Raw genomic sequence first — 21785 nt, 5'->3', positions numbered from 1 at the left:
AATTTTGTGTGATTGTGGTTTTTGGATTTATAATTCATTCTTCATCTTACTTTTTTTTTTCCTTTGTGAAGATGCAAAGAATGAATTTTACACCGCTTGTTGGTGGATGATGATGTTGTTGAAGATAAAAAAGTGTTTATGCGTTTTTGGGTAGATGATGATGGTGTTGATGAATGTGACGTTGAAGATGACGAACAAGAATGAGGAAGAAGACGAAGAAAGAAAAAATTAATTAACTTTTGTTGACTCACCGTAAGAGAAAATAGACATTCGTAATCCAATGACCCTCCTTTAAAAAAACGATCAAATGGTTAAATTAAAATAATTAATAAGATCTACTGTGGATTAATTAAAAAAACGATCAAATTGTTAAATTAAAACAATTAACAGCCAGAGACTTTTTTGAATAATAGTGACAGACTACTTCTTTTTCCACCTTATTGATTTCTCGCGCGTCCAATTTTGTACGGATTATATAATTTGAACGACATAAACACCCTACAAAAACCTTCAAAATACGTTAAAACATTTCAGACTTTAGAATTAAATAGTGTGTCGAGTAGGGTTGGGAATAGGCCAGGCCAGGCCAGGCTTTGATAGGCCTGAGCCTGGCCTACGAAAAAATTTGCAGGCCTGAGCCTGGCCTATGGCCTTTCATAGGCCTATTTTTTTGGCCTGGCCTGGCCTGAAAGCCTATTTACAGGCCTACTTACTATCAAAGTCACTAAACATTCCATTTTATCTACTTTTAAATAGGCTTAATAGGCCTCAAAGTCTATTTGAGTGTAAGACTTGTCTATCACTATAAGGCCTTAAAAGCCTATTTCACTATAATGCTTTAAAGCCTATTTAAAAAGTCCACTATGAAGCCTAACATGCATAAACAGGCCGGCCTATTAGGCTTCATAGGCTTTTTTGATAGCCTAAGCCTGGCCTATTTACTTAAATAGGCTTTTTTAAAAGCCTAAGCCTAACCTTTTTAATAAACAGGCCAGGCCAGGCCAGGCTTAAACAGGCCAGGCCATAGGCCCCTATAGGCCGGCCTGGCCTATTCCCAACCCTAGTGTCGAGAAACTCATAAGGTGAAAAAAAAAATAATGGTCATAATGATAAAATATTAAAAGTTGTGTAGTCATCATGTTCTTTCTAGATTAACCCAAAGTTCAGAATCCATACTATAAAAGGTCTAATATACTAAGGATCAATCCAATCATATTCTTCCCAACCTTGGATTGGATCCTCCACTATCCAATGCCTCAACGACTAGTGACGTTCAACGTAGTCAAGAACATTGATGAGCGCCATCTATAATATACCATTATTTACACCCCAACGGCTCTTCTTGTATCTATAAAGAAACATCATTCACTATAACACTAGATACACAATTTTTTTCACTTTATACCTCATTGTCTTTACTCGCTTATAGACTTGAGCATAAAAGTATTTGCATATACCACTCCTAATATCTATCTCGACAAATGTTGTTCAAGCACAACCAATCAATCTCGATCGCATAAGATCACACAATTCTTTAAAAGTCTAAACAATGTTATTTCCAACACAAACTTCCTATTTTGAATTTTTAGGCAAATGCTCTAAGGCATTCGATAAACCTGATGGATTAACATAAAACTTCCACTTGTTTAATGATTTGGTAAGAAAAACTGACCCCAAAAAATACTCTATTTGGTCCTTATTATAAGAAGAAGGGTCATGTTTAACTAGTGCCTCTGGGAGACTATTTAATGAAGCCAAAAAAGAATGATTTTTGCATTCTCCTAAGAAAGAAAAACCAAAAATCGTCAAAACCACGCAATTATTCATTGTTGCAACTTTTTGAATATTTTTACAAATATATCCTCATAGAAATTTGTGAAGAGACACTAATATCAAAAAGACAAAAATTAAATGAGGGTTAAGAAAATATTTGAATTAAATATGTTTTTGGTCCCTATAAAATTGAGACATTTTAAGTTTAGTCCTTACTTAATTTTAATTGTTTTTTTAGTCCCTATAAAAAAATTGCACTCTGTTTTAGTCCTTTCTAAATCTAAATTTGTTTAATTATGCTTAAACACTTAAGTTTTTGAACAATTTTTTATACATTTGTTAAGAACATTACTATAAGTTCCTCCAAAAAAAAAAAAAAAAAGCACAAAATTTGATCTTTACGTCCAAATTTTTGTTATTTTATCTTAAACTTTTGTCATTTAAAATTTTTATACTTAATTCATCTCATGTTAAAAAGAATTTCAATTTTAGTAAACGAACCTTTTATAATGTTCTAAACGTGTCTCCGAAAAATTGTTCAAAAATTTAAGAGTTTAAGGATAATTAAACAAATTTAATTAGTTTCAGCAAGGACTAAAATTACATGTAATTTTTTAGGAACTAAAAAAAAATATTAAAATTAATTAAGGAATAAACTAGAAGTTTTTTTTTTTTTGTGGTGGTCGGGATTCGAACCCTAGACCATGCATATATTATAGATTGTCCTTACTAACTGAGCTAAGCTCGACAAACTAGAAGTTTCTAATTTTATATGGAACAAAATCATATTTAACTTAAAAATATTTTAAACAAAAAGTATATCTTAAAAGTTGTGATTTTTTTCTTACAAACAAAATTTCTATAAATATAAGATCATATACAAATTTCTACATGTATATATTATTTTTTCAAAAAAATATATAGTATCCTTTATCAAAACTACCAATTTGTCTTAACATATAAAAAGTTAACATTAAATGTATATTTAATAAAGCATAATTTAATAGTAATAGTCACATATATTTGAGACAATTTTATTATTTCAGCAATATATTTGAGAAATGTCCGTCTCCATAGCACTCTTGAAAGATCATAATTGATATTTATAAAAATGTGTGTATGATCAATACATTTCAAAACGAAATATTTAACATTTTTAAAAAATAAATGTTTATTTTTGAATATTTAAAGAGTGTCTCAGAACACTCGTTAAGAAGACTTCTTCTTTTTTAAGACTCACAATTTTTATAAAGTCATACTCCCTCTGTCCTATTTTAACTGAGGTTTTTGTTCATTTCACATTTATTAAGAAAAAATTGTATAAGTGAAAGAAAAAGAAAAATAATTTTGAGTGTCTTGTCAAGTAGTATTGATGTATTCTTTCTTATCATAAATGCATAATAAAATATATTGAATCGAGAGTGATGAAAGTAATATTAATTAAACCAAGTTGATTGAACTCCAGTGGCAAGGAACTCCTTCCAAGGACGTATCCAGGGAATATCGGGTTCGATTATCAGGAGGAACAATGATTGGCCAGTGCGCATGCCTCTACGCATGAGCCGGATTAGTCAGCCACTTTTGGTAGGTCAGAAACCGATGCAAAAGCCAAAAAAAATATTAATTAGAGTTATAATTGAAAAAATGTAATTATGATTGTATTAAAAAGTAAAGTAAATTAATTTTTTTATGACGATATTTTTTTACAAATGATTCATTTATTATAGAATGGATTAGTATAAAAAGGGAGAGAGGGAGGATAATAAAGAGAGGAGGGAGTATATTTAAGAATTCAGTAATCACGAGTCACCAGACTAATAGTAATACCTCGTGTTCCATGCCATGCTTGCTGCATTGCAACTCCTATGCATTTTTTTAGCCGTAATGCATTTACTATTTTACTAAAATTAGTGTGTGCATGTGTTGACTGACAAATGACAATGACATTGGCAGACCATGAGTTTAATCATTTTCCCCTCGCGTATCACATTGTTATTCACTTCTTTTGTACGAAATGCCATTCACAATTTTTTTAGTGATGCCCAAGGATTCCAATCATTAGATTATTGTTGAAGCATGGGACCCACTAAAATATTCTTTTAAAATGTTAAAGATTGTTGAACATCTCCTACTTTTTTTACATATTTGAGGGAAAATAAAAGTTTAATAACAGTTTTGGTCCCCTACGTATCAGAAAGTTATGATTTTGGGCCCTTAATAAAATTAAATATAATCTTTAACAGTTATCTCTTTTACAGTTTTGGCCTCCAGACCAATTTTGATAAAGTTAATGCTGACGTGGACGCCACGTGTGTATTTTTTTTATTTTTTTAATTAAAAAACACGTCAGCATTGACTTAATCAAAATTGGCATCGGGGCTAAAACTGCAAAAGAGACAGTACTTAAGGGACTGAATTGTATTTTATTCTGTTAGATAGTCAAAATCACAACTTCCTAATATTTAGGGATCAAAACTGCTATTAAGAAAAAAATGACATATGATAGATGCGATATACATGTATATGATTAAAAGAAAGATAAAGACTTTACAAAAAAGAAAGATAAAGAGAAAATTAAATCTCTAATGAGTGCTCATGAATTATGGTATGAGTTCCAAATATAAATCACCTTATTGGAGTATATATGTTCCACTTTTGGATGAACTAAAATTTATTCTTGATATATAAAATTGATTTTGACGTTTTTAATTCCTCTTAGTGAAGTTGATTTTGCTTTCAGCTAAATGGTTCGGTTTTGCTTTCAGAAAATTTATTTAAAGTTAGAAATTGTAGCTTATAATTCTATAGTTAGACTTTTATATTTAACTTTGTTGTTCAATTTACTTTTATATGAATGTATCTAACTATAAATTATTTTACTTTCAACTCAATATCAACATGAATCTATTATACAAAACCAACAAATTCAAAATCAATTTTTCTAACTACATGAACTAAACATATACTTAATCAAAATCAATTTTTCTAACCCCATGAACCAAACATACACTTTTTCTAACCACATGAACCAAAAGTACACTTAATAGACGCCTAAGAATCCTCTCAATTCATCAAAAGCCGGAGTATCTCATTTAGAGATATACTAATACAAAAAAAATAGATAATAAGTCCCGTCACTAAAAAGTTTTCAACACTATTAATTAATTTATAGTTATTTTCAAATTTCTTTATATTTTTATCTCTTCAATTGAATGAGATAGAGAGTTTTTTTTTTTTTTTGGTAGATAGATAGAGAGAATTCTAAATAAGAAGGATGCTAACTCTAGATGAGTATATTAAAGCTTAAAATCACAACAAAAAATTACAACAAATTAGTTATTAAAATAAGTGTAATAGCTTTTTTTTAGAAAAAATAAGTGTAATAGATAAACAAAAGCTTGATGGATTCATCTAATCGAATGTCATCGTGTGCGTCTATATTGAAATATGCTACGAAGTAGTGTACTTTTTTTGACTCAAGAACAAGAAGTGGTATAACATTCACTTTAATGAAATGTGATTGGAGGACTTTGTAAATTAAACATTTTTAAATTGTTAGTATACAGTATTCATAATAAGAGATGTTGATGTATCTGGTCTAATAAAATATTATTATTATTATTATTTATTTATTAATAAATCAAGTCTACTTTTTTTGGCGTTAACAATTTGGTTCTTAGAGAAAAGGAGTCTTGATAATCTAGAGTTCAACTATAAGCTAAAGACAATTTGGTTAAGAATTGTTGCATCTAAAAATTAAACTTGAATTTTCTTTAAACCATTCGTTCTTGAGGAAGCTCATTAACTATCGAGATCAATTGTTTGGTTAAATCACGTCCACTTTAAACAGCCGATCGGTGGATTGGAGAATAAATAATACAAGAGATTCAACAAATAACATGTGAAGAATAATACGACTCAACTAATTAAGCATTGCTTCACACGTCACGAATTCCATTCAATAATGCTGGTGGGCTGAACAAAGGTTGTTACTCTAATCAAATACAAGAAACTTATGGTTTAAGTTTTTTTTTGTTACAACTTATAGTTTAAGTTTATTAATTAACAAAAATACTAATTTTTCTTATCCCGATTTTAAATATAATTTATAAACATAAATACAAATTTTTGTTATATCGAAATCGTGCTTCTCCCTCGTTCATGTCTCCTACCCCACACCATGCCATGACGGAAATCTATCACCACAAGGCATGAATGTCGTTCATCTAAAGTGAGTAAAATATAAAGGTAAAAAAGTAAACATTGTTATTTCAACAAATTCATAATTTATTATGATATATGTTTAGTATTTATCCTAATAATTTAATCAATGATTGATAATATTTAGTTTACAGTTAGTTGTTCACTTTAGATAACCGAATCTACAAAGTATATTTTTACCTCAATTTTATTACTTATTAATTAATGAATTTGGCTAATAAAGAGTGAAGTTAAAAAATTATGAGTTATATTATTTCAATAAGTTCATGATTTATTATTATGATGTATCACGTGATATTCGCCTTGGATTTTGTTCTTGTCATCGAATAGGAGATTGGGTCGGAGGTGGTGTGAAGTAACCGTGGTGGTTTACGGTGGTTATAGTTGATTATTTCACAATATAGATGGTGTATTTGTAAAGATATTTCGACACTCAAGTCAGTGAGGTTTCAATGAACTTTGAGAAGCAAAGAATTGGTTTATCATCGTAACGATTGTTTTCCCTATAAATATAAGAAACAATGAATTCCACTTGAAAACATAATTGCAATTAGAAACTCAATGCCTTTGAAGATAGCTCATAATTCAGCCATGGTAATTATAATCAAACAAATACCAACATAACCAAAGACGAAACCACCAAAATGGTAAAGCAACACACCACCACAAGGTGCTTTGTTGTCAAAAGAAAAATTTAACTTCCAAAAAGAAAAACTAAAAGAAGAAGAACATGTTTATTTTACATCATTATTTGTTGAATAAAAAGAAGGAAAAAAACTAAAAATCTAATTCCTCTATTTAGCTTGTTAGACCATCCTCAATGGGGTTCTCAAAACTTGAAGACTTGGTACTATTAAATATCCTCATTGTGATTTGTGATGAAATTTTTTTGGACCCAAAGACTCAAATAAGCACTTTATATTTCTTAAGTCGAATTCACATTTTTTTAATATTAAAAAATTGAAATGTAATAATATAAATTTATTGATAGTTGATTAGTGAGTTTCATTTTAAAAAAAACTCATTTATGTACTTAAAAATGAGTACAATGTTCTTAATTTGAATTTTAATTAAGCAATTACAGATATAAAAATACCAAAAAAGATAAAATAGCATAAATAGCAACATATTTTACATCTAAGAGGAAATTTCTAGCAACCTGTTGTTATACATAAAGCATCAACAACAAAGCAGAAATGGACAATATCGTTCATCGTATATAAAAGCATCAAAAATCAAGGGAAAATAGAACTCCTATCTCTTAAAACAACACTATTCAACCAAAGCACCATCTTCCTTAAAACCCTACCATTTTTTCTCACCAAGATATTTGAGTTTGTTATGATATATAGAAGAGAATAACTAACTCTTCTATATAACAAACTCAAATCTCTCATACAATAACTAACTCTTATAATCTTTTCTAATTTCTCATCTAAGGGTCCCTTTAAATTGTGAGGGACATTGCATGTGTGTTTTGGAGTAACATAAAAGCTTTTGGTGAGCATGCCAATCCACATTATTAAGCTATTTTAGATACTTTTGCTTCCCTCCAGAAAAAGAAGATGCATGTTTATTTCGGAACTCTCGAAATACGACGGTGGTGGGATTGAAATCAGCTTAAAAACTGAGAAAGAGGTCGAATATGATTTTGTCGGGTTAACAGTTGGACGAGTTTGTTGAAGAAATTGATGCCTCAAGAGATTGGTGATTACTTGCAAAACCATAGTTTCATTTTCCCCCAAAATCCTGAATTCATAGACAAGGATAGGAAAGGAAAGAAGGTATAAAAGGGCACTTCAGTTTATGATATTATTTACTCACTCATGATGGTTCTTTCCCAGCTAGCTTGGGCAACATGAGTGTCATGTCACTGATCACATTCCTCATCAATAATCAAATGAGATTTTGACCTAAAATGATTAAAATTTGCAATGGCCGTTTGAAAGGATTTAGTAGGGACGTAAACTCAAATGGTGTATAATTGCAGGGACTCGATACATATTTAAATCTAATTCTTAATATAGACTAGATACATAATTTATTAAATGAATCTAAAAAGTTAACTTTCTCTTATAAATGAGACTTGAGTAGTATAAATAAAAGGAGCATATTAAGTAAAAGGACATCTTAATAATGTGAGAATTAAATGTTAATCATTGAATTAAACTATAAGGTTATGATTTAATTTGACCTTTTAGTGACTAACGTCACGTGCATGACTGTCATTTTGCACTCTTTTTTTTTAAAAAAAAAAAAAAAAAACTTGGTATCTGATCTCATTTTGCGTTCCTTAACCAAACTCTTTCATCACGCTCCCTTCATTCCCTTTATGACGTTCATTATGTGGAAGATGGGCTGTTAGCGTTAAATTGTGATGATGAATTAAAGTTTAAGTGTGGACAATTTTTTTTATACCGGAGATGGTAAACAACTTTACAGAAAATATGTACATGTGGTCGGATTTAATGTGTGTTCATTATCAAAAAACTAAAGATATGTTGAGGTTTTTTATGATGATTGCACTTTTAATCCGTTCATGCCTGTGCCAACTTTATAGTGAAGTTGTTCGCCTTCTTCTAATATATCAAATATTTATTCAACATTAGAACTTCAATTTATCATCATAATTTGACAGGAAACAATGGGTTATAACATAGGGTAACAAAGGTAACATGCGTTGTTTTTATGTTGCTAACCAAATGGACATAGTCAATGAAATTATGTTAACTTAAGCCAATTACTTACAATATACATGAGTATCACATGCGTTGATGGTTAATGGTATTTGTGAGAGAAAACAAAGAGAAGGCAATGAAGAATATGGAGAATATGTTGATGGACAAGGAACAAATAGGAAGATAGATGAGGTTTAACAATGACAACAAGAATAAAGAAAAGAAAGTTGATGGTCCATCTTGTTAAAAACGAAGTATCACATGTATGCACATGATATACAACTAAGTTGTAATATCTATCACCCTATCAAAATTCTTTTAACACAAGCAAGACATTGCATTTGTGGTTTGAGGACTTTGGAAAATTACTTGCAGATACAGGCAGGGCCGTCCCCGTAGAATAGGAGGTTCGGCTCTCTTTTTAAAATAGGCCCCTAGTAAAATAAAACGTAATTTTTTTGTGTTGCTAAATTTCATTAAAAAAAATCAGAATTAGAAGAAGTTCTAAACATGAAAGGAATAAAAAAGATTAAGTGAAAGAGGTGAAATTTATCTAACGGTGTCATTTGAATTTTTCACTCCTCTGTTGTGAAAAAAGGTAAAACGAATGGTTTATGCGAAGAAAAAAATTATTGTTGTGATTCTTTAAATGAAATAGCTTTCCAAATTGACTGATTAAGTGATTATACAAATTAGGGGTGGTTTGATAGGATCCGATTTATGTACAAAAAAGAGAACTAGAGTCTAGAAAAAAAACTCAAACGTGTACTAAAGAAAGAAAAGGATATAACATATATATTTTTTTATTTAAGTGGGGGTGGGTATTAAATTTAATTTTTCGTTAGAGGCCCGTAGCAATTGGAGGCCCGCCCTGGTTGAGCACCTTGCACACCCTCAAGGCCGGGCCTGGATACAGGCACAACTATTACCTCTAAAGTTGAGGGAATCACACATTGTTTATTTGATTGAGTACTAGGAATATGTTATGGAGTAGACCATGGTAGAGACGCATCGATGAAGATGCTTGTGCTAGGAAGAGTCAAGTGCGGTGGAGGAATGATATTGGTGAGGAGGAGGCTGTTCTCCAACGAGGGGAAAGAGACCTTGAGTCACGATCTTATAGTCGGAGATGTTGTAGTTGTCCCCTCGAAACATGGTGCAAATCGTGGGAAATTGTTAGATTGATGTGATGGCCACGATGTGACGAGGATCGTTCTTGTATGGTGAGACATATAAGAGGTCCATTACGATGTCCTGTTTGCGAGGATTCTAGGTTAATGGGCCTATTAGTATTGGATTAGTGATGTGGGCTTCTGCCCAGTCCATAACAAAATAGGAATATATATTATTTGACTATTACTTTTTCCACCCTATGAGTTTCTCGCGTGTCCTTTTCGGATTTGAAAATCTGAAACGTTTCAATGTGATTTTGAAGATTTTTATGGAGTGTTTATGCCGTTCGGATTCTATAATCCAAACTGCATAGGACGCATGAGAAGTTCATAGAGTGGGAAAAGAAGCATTCGTATTTTTTTGGGTGTGTTTGTTGTAGGATAACCTTAGAGATCTCAAGTGAAAGATTTGGTTGCCATAGGTATTACCTTAAACAATTTATACCGTGCACTAGATAATTCGGGTGTACCTCAAAAATTCGAGTGTATTGTTACACTCTATCTTTAAATCAATAGATAAGTGAGTTATTTTTTGAAGAAAAAAAAATATAATTTTTTTTTTCATTTACAACTATAAAAACTATATCTTATTTACTAAAAATGTTAGTGAAATCAAACTTGGCTAGAAATTCACCTTTAAGGTGAATAAGTGGTGTGTCCGGGTTTCCAACCTTGACTCCTGCAATGATATGGGGTCGGCATGCGTCTTAGAGGGGATTGAGGGGAGTTCATTAGGGCGAAGACAACTTGGTTTAAAGGCCTCCCACAATCCAACGAGGCAGAAGCAAGTGGTTTAAAAGAAGCGATAAATTCGTTTGGCAATTCGAGATTTTCTTCGGTGTCTATCGAACTTAATTGTAAGTGGTTGATGCCATCTCTAGCAACCCATTCCATGTTTGGCGCTATTCTTAATGGTTATAAAGCTTCACATCTGAATCATCAAAATTTTAAGATAAGTTTCATTAGGAGACAATCAAATAATTTCGCACATTTGTTAGCATGGATATCATGATTATATTCCATCTTGTATTACTGTTGTTATTAATGAAATATCACTATATATAGGAGTTTTTATTCCTGGTAATAGTGAAAATTGATTATTTTTTACGATAAAATGTAAAAAATTAATACGATTTTCATAAACAAATAAATATTATTTTTTTTAAAGAATTTGGAAACCCATTTAGCAATTCAACGACAACATTTCTTTAAATATAGTGGTTTCTTCCTCCTCTTCTCTTTAATGAGTTAAATCTGTAAGGCTTTGTTTGCGAGTTTGGAAGGGAAGGGAGGGGAAGGCTTGAGAAAAAAGGAATGAGTAAGTGGAAGAAATGGAGGAAAATGGGAGAGGAGGGCTTTGGGGAGTTAACTTTTCTTCATAATACAAAACCCTCCTCATTTGGAGGAACTAAAAAAATGTATTGGGGGAGGGTTTTGGGGGGTTTTGGAGGGTTAATAAGAATTTTTCAAATTTAATCTATGTTGTTATTATATTTTTAAAATTAAAAATAAAGTAATCATATGCATTAATTTATCATTCTCTAAAAAACTACTCTTTTAAAAAAATTGAAAGATTTCTCTATTTTTTCACATATTTTGCACCCCTCAAAGCCTTTCCTTTCCTTCCCCTCCAAACTCCCAAACAAAGCCTAAGAGTGTGTTTGGATGAGGTAATTGAGAAATTATAAAGAATTTAAAATTCTAGGTAATTTAAATAATTCAATTAAATTACTTTCATTTCTCAATTCTTTTGTTTGGATGGAGTAATAAAAAAATTCATTGTCATCATTTTTGGGCAACTTTTATAAGTTTTAATTTTTGGGCCAAATTTGAAAAATGAAATTAGGGGTCAATTTGCAAATTTAAAAAAATTTGGGGGTCAATTTGAATTTTTTTATAAATTTATTGGGTCAAATTGAAAATTTTGGAAAATTTGAGGACCAAAATGCAAAATTTAAAAAATTATAGCAATGAAGAATTTTGAAATTCTTAACTTTTAGGTGTCATTTGAAATTCTCTAAATTTAACTTGAACAAATATTTCATAAATTTTCATCATTTTGAAAATCCTTCAAATTATTATCCAAACAATGGAATTCACCTCAAAGTATTTGAATTCCCTTAAAATATTACATTCCCTCAAAACATTTCCACATCCAAACACACTCTAAGAGAATATGATGGATGATGAGTCGTCATTTGCAAAGAAGCTATCCTTCTTTCTCAATGAGTAAAAGCATGAACCCTAATTTTTCTCAAGTGTTGCCATGAGAGGAAGGTTTTTATTTAAGTAGCTAGAATTATGAGAAAAGCATATCCAGATAAATTATTACACGCCTTTTACCAAAACTGTTTCCTTGTTTTCTTTCCGTTTTTTCCAGTTGCTCCTCCATTTTCCTTACCCCCTTATTTATCTCTATTTTCTCTCATAGTCGATGAAGCTCCGGTCGAAGATGAAGATGGTGTTGTTCCTATAATGGTTGGTGATATTGTATCAAAATAATCAATGTATATAATTGGTTTTGACTTGTATCTCTTATCCTACAAAATTCAAAATTAACACTGAATAACTGGTATTAACTGGCTTGGGACCTTGAATATGCTCCTTTTCAATGCTAATTTTCCTCAAGATCGATTTTCCTATAATCTCCATATCAGTCAAGTTAACACAATTGGTCATACTTTACGTGTAGTTGTTGATGTATATCATATGAGAGTCATATTACAACCTTGATCCTACATAACTTCTTGCATTGTGATGTTTCCTCTTTAATTTGGCGTGGAATTTTGAATTGGCTTTGAGATTAATTTCATAACTCCACATAACTTGTTTGCACAATTTGAATGTTGGAATAGTGAAGTGCTCTCTAAAAGGCATAAGAAAGGTTTTTGGTTGATTTGGCATGCGACAATTTGGTCGATTTGGATGGAAAGAAATGCTAGGATTTTTAAGAACAAAGTGAAGGAAGTAGAGGAACTAGTGGATGAGATAAAAGTGGTTTCTTGGGTTTGGACGTTGAGTAGATTAAGGCTCTGTTTGGATTGATGGAACGTAACGGAGCGGAGCGGAATGGAACGGAACGGAATGGAACAGAATGGAGTAGGGAGTCTATTCCATTGTTTGAGTATTTTATGATGGAGCGGAACAAATTTACCTTTCCATTGTTTGAAAAATTAACGAAATGGAATGTGTTACAGCTTCTTATTCCAATTTTACTCTTGTATTAAAATAATTACAAAATATACAGTTATGATAAAAATAATAATTGAAATCTTACGTTTTCTTGACTCTATTAGAGTATAATCTTACATTTTCTAAACTGTATTAGGGTATAGTAGGATGAAATGAAAAAAGCTTTCTAATATTAATAAAAGGTATTAAAATAAAAAGTGCAGCAATTTTTATTTATTTCTATAAAACAAAAGGGACGCAAGTTATTGAACTGTGACAGTTACGATGATTAAAAAAAAATGGTAGAAGAGGCCATTGTGATAATTTCTGTGAACCAACACACTGCATACATATTTCGAAGAAAAAGAATAGAATAGGTGAAGTGAAGAAGACTCGAAATAATAGAATTTAGAAGATATAATTAAGATAGAGAAGGCAGGATATATTTGTAATTAGTATTGGAAAATAAATTAATTGATGATTCCATTCCATTCCATCCAAATTGGAGGGTAAGCAAAATGAGAGTAAGTGATGGAATACATTTCATTGAGTTCCATTCCATCCCATCCTTTTAATTACTATCCAAACAATGAAATTTTAATTTATTCCATTCCATCCCACTCCATCCCATTGCATTTCATCAATCCAAACATAGCCTAAAGATAACCTCTTTTCTCTTTTATGAGTGGACTTGGAATCCGAGAGAGTGCCTTAATAGAAGATGAATGGTGCTGTTTTTGGATCTGCTTAATTAAGGGGTTTGTGTTGATCTCGGGCCCCTCTGTGGTTGGTGCAGCTTGTTTTGATCGTTTCGGTTTTAGGATGGGTCTGTTTGTATAGATTCTTTGGGGCCTTTCCTTTTGCTGTACTTTTCTGCATTAATCCTTTCTTGCTGCTGGTTTTGTTCAGTATGCATGGGATGCTAGCCTTTTAGCACTGCTGGTGCGTGGCTTTTATATAAGCTGATTCAAAAAAAAAAAAAAATGACGCCTTGATCCTAGCATTATAACAGTGGGATTTCAACTTGTGTTTTTTCCTCTCGTGCATCAACTTGCATATTATGCGTTTGTGCTTTTACTTGTGAATCCGTTTATGGCTTTATGCATTCATACAACCTATGATAATATTAGTCCTTAAATGACATCGACCACTTCAAATTATGATGTTATGGCCCCCCAAGAAATTTGGCTATAGAAAAAATTATATATATACATTTTAGTCATTGAAATAGTCAAATTCCACCAATTTAGTTACTCAAATTTTTAAATCCTTTAAATTGAAAAATATCAATCAATTTAGTATCTTCGTTAAAATATTTTTCCACTAAGCATCCATAAAACCAATATAAGACATTTTGATCAGACGAGCTTATAAGCTATCCGCTATAAACTAATTGAACAGACCCATAATTATCGACTTAAATAGTCTTCTGCTACATAAAAAAACATAGAACCAGTAAAATAACAATGCAAAATTTGACAAATTAACTACATTTATACTCTCCGATTTAAAGAACCAAATTAATATTTCACAAATTTCATGAAATACTAATATATATATATATATATATATATATATATATATATATATATATATATATATATACACTCTTATTGTTCAAGTGAAATATGATGAGTGGTAAAAACTAAAACCACAAATAAAATTATAAAAAGAAAAAAATAGACAACATTTAATTTTGAAAGAAGAAAAAAAAATTGTACAGTATCAACTGACCCCATTCGTTCATCGAGGAGAGGTGGTTTTATATTATTTTTTACCTAGAATCACCTCCTTGCATCTTTTTTTCTTTCTTTCAATTTAAATAAGTTGTTTTTACACATATCAAGTTTTTCATTTTGTGTTTCTTGTGATTTCATCTAAGTGCGACGTATTTCAGTCACTTAGAATTTATCACATTATATGTAGGCATTTTGCTGTCGTATGCTATTAACTTGTCAAATTGTTTGTAGATTCATCCTTTACGTTTTTAGTTTTAGTGATATTGAACATGTTATTGTATTTGATGTACTTTTTTTTGTGGTGATTGAAGTTTGAATATCAAACCTTAAATATATTATACATTTTCCTTGCCAAAACTGACGATAACGTATTTGATGTAGTCTCAAATTAAATCGCAATATATAAAAAAAAGTGTACAATTATTGAGAGAAAAATTGTCTGCGCGAAACTCGTGTGATATATATTTAAGTAAAATTATGGAAAAAGCCAGATCATAAAAAGACTAACATACACACACCTACCTCTCCAAATCAACTTCATATTTTATTATATTTTCCCCATCCATCTAATCTAACCAACACCAACAACAACACGAGAGAGAAAGAAAGAAAAAAAGAAGGTAAAAATTGTACTGCTAACTACCACCACTCTCGCCTTATATATATTCCTCTTCATTTTCATCTCTCCCACTCACTCTTCTTCTCTGTTTCACCAACCGAGTTCAAATCAAATCAGGTACTTAACCGTTAATATTTTGCATTCTAGATCTCGCTCTCTTTCATTTTCTTTCTTCTAATTCTTCTAACTTTCAATTATCTAGTTCTAGTATTGTTCAATTCTATCATAGATCTTACGTGCATTTTTTTGTTAGGTAGATTTCAATTCAATTTGGTTGTTGGTTTGGTGTAATTGTAAAGGTTTAATGTCATAACTGTGTTAGTTAGTTGGAGCAAGTAGTTGTGGATCTAATTTTTCCTTTTCTTCTTTTTGTTCATGATTTGGTAATGACATGTAATTCTCAATTTCTGATCTTTGTGCTGATTTCTTAGTGAAAGGTTTAACATATCTTTGAATAGTTTTTTTGTTGTTAAGCTAATGAGGCTGTGAACTGTGAGGACCTTCGAGTCGGGGGACTTTCCCACATTCACTTGTCGTTCGATCAAGATCAGACAGTTCAGATTAAGTTTTTTTGTGGATTATCTGATCAAGATCAGACTGCGTGAATGCGGGAAAATCCCAAATGCCGGGAAAGAAAGATGGAGGACCTGAAATTCTCATTTTGATAACTTTTCTTGTTTGAGAGTTTAACTTTTATTTTTACTATAAAGATTTAGATACTATTGCATGGCTATTGTTATCGATCATGAACTTTTAATATTATGAATTTCTTTTTGTACTTGCTTAAATTAGTTGATCAATGTTCTCTATATGTGATTTGTGGTTTCTACTAAAATGGATACTATAGTACTCATTTATATTTTTGTTTCTTTTTTTCTTTAATTTACATTTTTAAATATGACTTTTGGAAAGAGTCACAAATCTACTTTTATATTGTTTTATCTATGATATTGAAAACTAATGCAATGGTTTGTCAACAGATAGATCTGGTTCTAAATCATGGCCACCGGACAATTATTCTCCCGTACTACACAAGCTCTGTTTTATAACTACAAGCAACTTCCGATCCAGCGGATGCTTGATTTTGACTTCCTTTGCGGTGTGTATCTGCTCTATCGACTTTATTTTCTTTTGAATGAAGATGAGAACATCATAAAGTGAAATTGCTCTTTGCATTTAATGTTAATGGAAGTTGTAATTTTGTATTCACAGGCAGAGAAACACCATCAGTTGCTGGAATAATTAACCCGGGTTCAGAAGGATTTCAAAAACTCTTTTTTGGTCAGGAGGAAATTGCCATCCCAGTTCATGCTACGTATGTGTTGATTATTCGTTTCTATATGGTATCTTTATAGTTTCGTCATTCCATGACTACCAAGTAACCAACTTGTAGTGAATGGCATTTATGTTTATCCAAGTTTAATGTGTTCTTAGCTGTATGTTGACTTATTTTGCAGAATTGAAGCAGCTTCTGCTGCACATCCTACTGCTGATGTCTTCATCAATTTCGCATCGTTTAGGAGGTTGGTAAATTATTTTTTTGTTTTGAGCCTATGACATCTTATTGTACAATAGTACTTAAATAATGTCTGCATATCTAAAAATATCTCATTTCATATTTTGGTATATTGCATGATTTGTTTCATTAGCTAAATAGATTTTGTAGTTCAGTATTAGAATAATTAGAGGTCAATAATCTGTCTTTGTTTCATATCACATAAAATCAATGTAAATTAAGTTATTCAGTCTCTATTTTTTTGTTTTATTCCTTCCCTATATAAATGTTTCAAATTTTAACAAGGCCAAGTTGATCTATATGCAGTGCCGCCGCATCATCCATGGCTGCTTTGAAGCAGCCTACAATTAGAGTTGTTGCTATTATTGCTGAAGGGGTACCCGAGTCAGACACCAAGGAATTGATTGCATATGCCCGGTCAAACAATAAGGTGGTTATTCAAATGGAAATTGATCAACTTTAGTAGCTTTATTATAAAGTGAAAAAACTTATTTTAGTGCTCATGGTTTGGCAGGTTGTTATTGGCCCAGCCACTGTCGGAGGCATTCAAGCTGGGGCTTTTAAAATTGGTGACACGGCTGGAACAATTGACAATATAATCCAGTGCAAGCTCTACAGGCCTGGATCTGTTGGATTCGTTTCTAAATCTGTATGTAGTCATTTCCTACTTATGTTGATGGCTTTATTTTCTAGTTGAGGATAGAACTTTTTATTGAAAACCACTTAGCTGCAGCATGAATTTTAACAATAATCCTTGACATTGTAGAGATAACTATGAATGATGTCTTCTGCCTGTTTATACTTGTCCTTAACGGCTTAGTTCATCTAAAATCTTGAAAAATAGTTTCTAGGCATTTTCTAGAATACCTAATTTTCTAAAATGATTATTGAGTAAATTGAGTATTCCTAGATAGGTGTTAAGTGAATATAATTGCTATTGCAAAAGGACAGATTGAAATGGTTAGTGATATTGCAATTTGCTGAGATTATATCCTCATATTTGAATTTATTTTAAGTCACTCATATCTTGTTTCTTTCTCCTTCCCAAAAGAATCAAAGAGCTTTCCTTAAGATACTTTGATGGGGACTAAACTCAATCTGATTATATTTACGTGAATTTATTTATTTAATGTTAAAAGTACCAAATGATAGTTTAAAGAAACTTAGAATTTGAGCTTTGTTTCTTATGGTGCATAATGTATGCATGGATGGTTCTGAAAGGAGACTACCTTTTGAATTGCAGGGTGGGATGTCCAACGAATTATACAACTCCATTGCCCGTGTAACTGATGGCATTTATGAAGGTAATGCATGCTGATTTAATCTTTTCGGCTTTTGTCAATGCTAATATTGAGTTATATCTCATTTGCAAAAAATAAATAAAAATACTGAGTTATTATATCTTACTTTGCTATAGGCATTGCCATTGGAGGAGATGTTTTCCCCGGTTCCACTCTATCTGACCATGTTTTACGGTTTAACAACATACCACAGGTAATTTTTTCTTTCATCTTGTAAAACTATGCAAAACATCTGCATTTCAAAAAAGGCTTACTATAATGCAGAGTATATCAGTTCTTTGTCAATGATCTGTCTGGATTTATTTACATTAAACCTCAGGTTAAAATGATAGTGGTGCTTGGAGAGCTTGGTGGGCGTGATGAATATTCTTTAGTGGAAGCCCTAAAACAAGGGAAAGTGACCAAACCTGTTGTTGCCTGGGTTAGTGGAACTTGTGCAACACTCTTCAAATCGGAAGTACAATTCGGTCATGCTGTATGTCACTGCTCCTATCTTTTAACAAATTTCTCAATTAACGCTTTCATCATAAAAGGACCACACTCTTAATGCTACTTGCACTTGTATAAACCAGGGAGCTAAAAGTGGCGGTGATATGGAGTCTGCTCAAGGGAAGAATCAAGCACTAAGAGAAGCTGGAGCTGTTGTTCCTACTTCTTATGAATCTTTTGAAACTTCAATTAAAGAAACATTTGACAAATTGGTTAGTTTGCGTGTATATTTAAATTTTCCATATCTTAATTCACCTCTTAAAGAAGTCTCTTTTCAATTCATACCTTAATTAACTATAATATCATAATTGGCTTATCTTTTCTTAGATTGAAGGAGGGAAAATTACACCAGTGAAGGAATTTACTCCTCCACAAATCCCTGAGGACCTTAACACTGCAATCAAGAGTGGAAAAGTCCGTGCTCCAACTCATATAATTTCCACCATTTCTGATGACAGAGGTGAGTTGGGATATACACGTGTTGTAATTTAGAGATGGCATATCGTTCTTTGTGTCCTGAGACACTCAAATTTGATAGTTAAACTAAAGTTTTCTCCCAATATTTCGCAAAGGTGAGGAGCCATGCTATGCTGGTGTACCCATGTCTTCCATTATTGAAAAGGGCTTTGGTGTTGGCGATGTTATCTCTCTTTTGTGGTTTAAACGAAGCCTACCCCGTTACTGTACTCATTTTATTGAGGTAAGTTTTTCAGACATGCAGAGCTTTCCTCAAGTATTTTTCACCCTTTGTTTTGCCAAATGTTTGTCATAGTCTGTCAAATCGGTCTATGCTCTACAATCTAGGTTCTTTATATAAATTTTGCACTGTCATTTTTCCATTTAGATATTTTGTGGTACTAATACATTACATTGGTCAGATATGCATCATGTTATGTGCCGATCACGGTCCTTGTGTCTCTGGTGCTCACAATACTATTGTGACAGCGAGGGCTGGGAAGGACCTAGTTTCCAGTCTTGTATCAGGTAAATACATGCCTTTTGGTTTGTCTACTTCTGAAGTTGCTGATTATCTGATGGGGTGACCAGACCTTTTGTGCTAAATGTGCCGTAAAATAATTATTTATGAGCTTCTGTAACAGGTTTGCTTACAATCGGTCCACGATTTGGGGGTGCCATTGATGATGCTGCTCGCTACTTCAAGGATGCTCATGACAGGGTATGTATGATCAATACATTTCATGTGAAGCCAAGGGGAACTAGAATAGAAATGTTGGGTGTGGGGATAAAATCCTAATAGAACAGAATTTAATTTAAAAAGAAACTTGGGGGAAATTATGAAATCCCCTTCCCCACAAACACACATGTGCTTCATCTTTCATCTAACATGGGGTACATTATATTTTGCTTTGTCACAGGGGCTTACACCTTACGAGTTTGTTGAAGGTATGAAGAAGAAGGGAATTCGTGTAGCAGGAATAGGGCACAGGTATTCTGTCTGTTCATTCTAAGTGATAATTATTCTGTTTATGTTGCTGCTGTTTCTATTTCTATAAAAAAGGTAAATCTCTAAGGCTTGGTTTTGCTTTGTGAATCAGGATCAAGAATAGGGACAACAAAGATAAAAGAGTTGAGCTATTACAGAAGTTTGCACGCACACATTTTCCTTCTGTGAAATACATGGAATATGCCGTTCAAGTTGAAACCTACACTCTCACCAAGGCAAATAATTTAGTTCTTAATGTAGATGGTGCAATTGGATCTCTGTTCTTAGATCTTCTTGCTGGTAGTGGAATGTTCACCAAGCAAGAGATTGATGAAATTGTTGAGATTGGATATCTGAATGGGCTTTTTGTTCTTGCACGATCCATTGGTCTGATCGGGTAAGTTAATATCAATTTATGATTTACGTATTTTGGTTGAAGAGTACATTATTGTAGTTTTGGACTTTTGTGCCCTTTTTATCAACAACTCTCTTGTGGTCCAAAGAGCTCCACTTAAGTTAGGTGGTCCTAGTAGTCATTGATATTGCATGTAGAAGAAGAAATATATTTGACTCGGTCTTATTCATTGTTCCTTGTTTAAAATTTCAGGCACACCTTTGACCAGAAGAGATTGAAGCAGCCACTATACCGCCACCCATGGGAGGATGTACTCTACACAAAATGAGAGGGTTTTTTTATGGCTGGAAGAACTTTGCAATGTTTCAAATTAGCATCTTTTGGAAAATCGTGCCTCCAAAATTTGCTAGAATGATTTTTTAGCCGCCAAATTAGTGTTGTAAGATGTTGAAAAAGTCATATTTCATTTGTAATTTGTATTGAATTTCGAAAGAAATAACTCAGAGCCAATTTTAAACTTAATTCTCGTGATTAATATTCTGATCGCTGTTCTATTGTGGCTTCGAGTGTCATTGTTATAGGAATAAAGAACCTACATGTGTTGCTGTTGTACTTGCCTCTCCACCATGAAAAGCTTCTATGGTTCAATAGATTCTGACTCTCATGTCGAATAATACCTGGTCACCTGTACCATTACCCCCTGGGAAAACACATAATAGGATATAAATGGATATTCAAATAAACAAATGTTAATGGCATAGTAGTAACTAAGCACAAGGCTCGGTTTGAAGCTAAGGGGTTCCATCAATAAGACTAATTTGAATTTTACTATTTTGAGACTTTTATTCTAGTTGTTAAATTAGCAACAATCTGAACTCTCCCATCCTATTTGTTTCAAAAGCTTGGATTCTTCATCAAATAACATTAACAATGCTTTTCTAAATGGTAACATACAACAAGAAGTGTTTATTATCTCTTCATCAAATTAGGCCCCAAGAGCCAAGTTTGCTAAGCTGAATCACACTTTACTAATTAACTACTACCAATTATGAGATTTAAACTGGCAAAACTGTCAGTACCTTGTTTATTAAGAAGTCTAAACTGCACAATATTTTATTCCTAGTTTATGGTGACAATATTATTCAAGATCTTGTCACTTACCTTAGTTCATTTTTTCCTTTGAAAGATATTGGTCCTCTATACTATTTACATGGACAAGTTTATACATGTCCTCCCTCACTTAGGTTATATATTTGCTTATATCCACTCCAGTGAAATAATTTTGGCTGTCCATTCCTTTTAATGAC

At 32.0% G+C, this 21785-nt stretch overlaps 1 protein-coding gene across 1 annotated transcript; it reads left to right on the top strand.

The window, feature by feature from the left end:
- Window positions 1-15320: 15320 nt before the first annotated feature.
- On the top strand, window positions 15321-21316 carry LOC11413900 (ATP-citrate synthase beta chain protein 1). Its single transcript, NM_001423578.1, has 17 exons — window positions 15321-15490; window positions 16354-16472; window positions 16586-16688; window positions 16831-16896; window positions 17196-17319; window positions 17404-17538; window positions 18133-18193; window positions 18307-18383; window positions 18510-18665; window positions 18763-18891; window positions 19007-19139; window positions 19252-19379; window positions 19558-19663; window positions 19780-19856; window positions 20056-20126; window positions 20236-20520; window positions 20731-21316. The coding sequence occupies exons 2-17, from the start codon at window positions 16373-16375 to the stop codon at window positions 20804-20806; spliced, it is 1827 nt and encodes a 608-aa protein (NP_001410507.1). The 5' UTR covers window positions 15321-15490; window positions 16354-16372; the 3' UTR covers window positions 20807-21316.
- The last annotated feature ends 469 nt before the right edge of the window (window positions 21317-21785 follow it).

This window comes from Medicago truncatula, chromosome 2 (genome assembly GCF_003473485.1).
Source record: "Medicago truncatula cultivar Jemalong A17 chromosome 2, MtrunA17r5.0-ANR, whole genome shotgun sequence".
NCBI classification, from domain to species: domain Eukaryota; kingdom Viridiplantae; phylum Streptophyta; class Magnoliopsida; order Fabales; family Fabaceae; genus Medicago; species Medicago truncatula.
This window is presented reverse-complemented; position numbering and strand designations above follow the sequence as displayed.